Genomic DNA, 3,584 nt, shown 5'->3' on the forward strand with positions numbered 1-3,584 from the left:
GCCATCGAACTTCTGGCAAGAGAAAAAACCCGTAATACGTAGCCGACATTTGGAAGAAGAAGCCTGACTTGCTCCGTTGACAGACCAAGAGACTCTTAATCTCAGGGTCATGGGTTTAAGTCCCATGTTAGGTGTTTCAAATCTTCAGGGAGTGGCAGGCTAGTGGTTAGGGTGTAGAGCTTGGAGTTCTGAGTTCGAGCCCCACTCCCATAGACTGCCACTCTGGGTCCCTGAGCAAGACCCTTAATCCCACACTGCTCCCCAGGCGCCGCACAGTGGCCCACTGCTCCCCAAGGGGATGGGTTATATGCAGAGAATTAATTTCGTTGCTCTGTACTTGTGACAGTGAAAACATTCTATTTAAAAAGATGTCTTGGATAATAGCGCATAGTGAGAAACACAGCACAGCACTGGGACTTGATCAACAGCCGATACCGCACCGTGACGTCACAAACCGGTAGGTGGAAAGTAGTGTTCTTTGACAAACATGGATGCCTCCAGTAAAGCTCTTTGAAATGAAAATTACTCTTAATTAAAACGGTTTGAACGATTGAACGGTTTGTCCATCCATCCATCTTCCTCCGCTTATCCGGGGTCGGGTCGCGGGGGCAGCACCGTTTGTAATAATTTTATATTTAAGGTGTCTTCAGAAGTTTGAATTCTGAATATGACCGGACTTTTCCTTTCATGGTAAACGTCGTGTATTTACATAGCGCTTTTTCAAGTCAGGAGACTTGACCAAAGCCCTTACACTATATTCAGTTATTCACCCAATGAGGTACACACTGATGATGGCAAACTACATTGCCAAATCGATTACAGAGACTGTGATCCACAGGTTGTGAACATACTCTGATACAGTAGGTGGCGACTCGATTTGCGTTAACCCCGCCCCCTAACTTTGATGGGGGAGTGATGTATCACTTAAAACGGAGGAATCGGGAACAATAGGCATAAAAAACAAATAACAATATATGAATAAAAGCATATCTGAAAATATTAGTTATAACAAATATCTGGGTCCTTTACAGTCTTCTTTGTTTCTACTATAGTTATCATTCAGAAACCTCTAAAAAAACATAAAATGATTTACCCTAAACCAGCTTTAAGGTTTTATCTCTTGCTGTTTCTTTGTCTTGATTGAATTATTATTTTTTTTATCTCTCCCAGGCGGCAGAGCAAACCTCATGAGGACATCATGGGGATCCAGAACAAACCTGCTGGTCAGGTTCCTGGGAGCTCGGGCCTCGCACAGGGAAAGACTTTCCTCCTCAACAAGTTTTCCTCCCTGAACCAGAAGGTGAAGCAAACCAAGACAAATGTAAACATCGGCCCCTTTAAGCCCCTCGGGAAGCTGGGGAACTTCTCCAAACCAGAGGTGACGGTGAACTTCCTCAAACCCACCATGCATGTCAACCTGTGGAAGTCGGACAGCAGCCTGGAGACGTCGGATAACAACCCCGGCGTGGGAGCCCTCAAAGCCATGGCCGGAAAGCGCTTCGAAAACGACTCCGATTCGGACTCGTACAACTCTGACCCTGAGCATCCCTGCTCCGGGTCCTTTGAGAAAGTGGACTATGTTCTGCCCAGCTGTGGCATTGTAGCATCAAACTCCAGACTCGGCAGCCGCTCCCAGTCCATCGGCAGCGGGGAGCTCAACGTTCCCTCCATGATTCACGTCACCGGCTGCGTGGAAAAGCAAGGAGGCCTGTCTGAAATCAACGACAAGTCACCTGGCGCCGCCTCATTGGCGGAAGAAGCCCTTCTGATAGACTTCGGCACACCCATCGACGCCTACTGCCACCAGTTCGTCCAGGATGCACAGACCAAGCCAGTGGAGGTGTTTGGAGAGCTGCCAGCGGGCGGTATCCCACCAGCCAACCCCGCGGTGCAGAAATCTGCAGACTCTGAGCAGCAGCAGCCGGGCTCTGAGACACAGAACCAGCACCAGGGGGCTCAACTGCCGAGGCCGTCCAAGCTAGACGTCCAAACCACTACCTCCAGTTCCAACCTCCTCTCCGTCCAGAGGCCCAGCTCTGCCGCCTCCGGAGGCTCCCAGAAGAGTCTGAGCTCCCTAATGGAGGGCAGCCTCGGACCGTCGCCCGCCGACAGCAACGGCAGCCGCGTGGTTTCCCCTTTTGCCAAGATCAAGAGCTCAATGGTCCAGGTGGCCAGCTTCACCCAGGCAGGGTTCACCCAGGGCATCAACTACGCGGTGGCGAAGGTCCAGAAGAGCCCGGAGCCAGACTCTGTGAACGAGGCGCAGGAGAGCGAGCTGAAGGCAATGTTTACACAGTGCCAGACCAGGATCATTCAGATCTAGAGCTTCTCCTTGTAGCAGGATTTTGTAGAAACTCCCGTGTGGTAGCATCAGCAGAAGCTTGCACAGTGTGTCATAATTAGGCCAACATAGGCGGTCCTACATCCACCCTCAAACGAGAGAAAAACACGCCCTCCTCCCATCGTGACAGCGACCATGTTTACATGCACAGTAGTATGGATTTCCTTTTTTTTTTTTTGTTCGAGCACTGATTTGTTTGTCCTTTTCTGTTGCCATGCAACCTTGCACACTGAATAATATTAATATATGTTCTTGCTCATGTCCTGTAACAGTCAACTGTGCCTCGCAGTGGAAGTTGCAATAATTGCGGCATAACGTTTCTTCCCTTAACATAATATTTCAGCCTAGCACTCGGCTTTAAATGAAAGAGGCTAAAAATTTCTTCTAGAGAGAATTAGACCGACATCCCGACAAAACCCTAATGCACCTGAAGATACGCATCTTTCAACAAATGTATAAGAGAATCTTATTTATCTCAAAGAAAAGCTGCTATTCTATGAGAAACTAAACTTTTAATTCTGGTTAAAATACTGTAACTTAAACAGTAATTAAACCTGTTTACACATTAAGATAAAACCCAAATGTAGATGTAGTTATCAAGTGCTTATTATGCAGATTATTATCCTTTTATTGATGTTTTGATCCTTAGAGTAAAACTTTAACAGGCTTATCTGCCTGGAGCTTCATAACTAGTTCTAAAACAGAGCGCTCTATTCGTTTCCTCACAGCTGACCGGCAGTGTGCAGCAGGCAGTGCTGCTGCTCTTCACGTTTAAACTGACCATCTTTATACGCTGCAAAATCTGGCTGAATATTTCATGCATCCAAACGACACTTGTTTTAGTTTTTTCATTTACTTCTTCTCGTTGACAAAAGATGAAAATCTTAGTAACTAGAATGCCAGAAGAAAATGGGGGTTGAATAGAATCTGTATTCTCCCAATATTACACTGTTTTATCATGTATTTTTCTACAATAATGCAGCCCAAAAATCAATACCGATTTCTTATTTTAAGAAACAAAAACAAAATGTGGTGTAATGTATTTGGCACGCCAGCAGGGGGTGATAATGTGACATTATCAACACCAAAAAATCAAAATACTCTGAGCATGACTTGGAGGCGCTGTATAAAATATTCTAATATTTCTCACAGTTGTTGTATTATGTTTAATGGACCCAAAGCTAAACTGATCTTTTTAAGGAGGACCTCTGTTGTCCAGTCCAGATAGATGACCCCCCCCCCC

The 3,584-nt window shown here is 46.1% G+C and overlaps 1 protein-coding gene across 2 annotated transcripts in view; it reads left to right on the forward strand.

Annotated features, from left to right (window-relative positions):
* inpp5f (inositol polyphosphate-5-phosphatase F) overlaps positions 1-3,578 on the forward strand; it is a 33,227-nt gene extending 29,649 nt beyond the window's left edge. For both annotated transcript variants that reach the window (XM_015381098.1, XM_015381088.1), the window contains exon 20: positions 1,171-3,578. In XM_015381098.1, the coding sequence (XP_015236584.1) occupies positions 1,171-2,323 (1,153 nt within the window). In that variant the 3' untranslated portion in view covers positions 2,324-3,578. The remainder of the gene's footprint in view (positions 1-1,170) is intronic.
* The last annotated feature ends 6 nt before the right edge of the window (positions 3,579-3,584 follow it).

Source organism: Cyprinodon variegatus, unplaced genomic scaffold (genome assembly GCF_000732505.1).
Source record: "Cyprinodon variegatus isolate N-32 unplaced genomic scaffold, C_variegatus-1.0 Scaffold11, whole genome shotgun sequence".
Taxonomy (NCBI): Eukaryota; Metazoa; Chordata; class Actinopteri; order Cyprinodontiformes; family Cyprinodontidae; genus Cyprinodon; species Cyprinodon variegatus.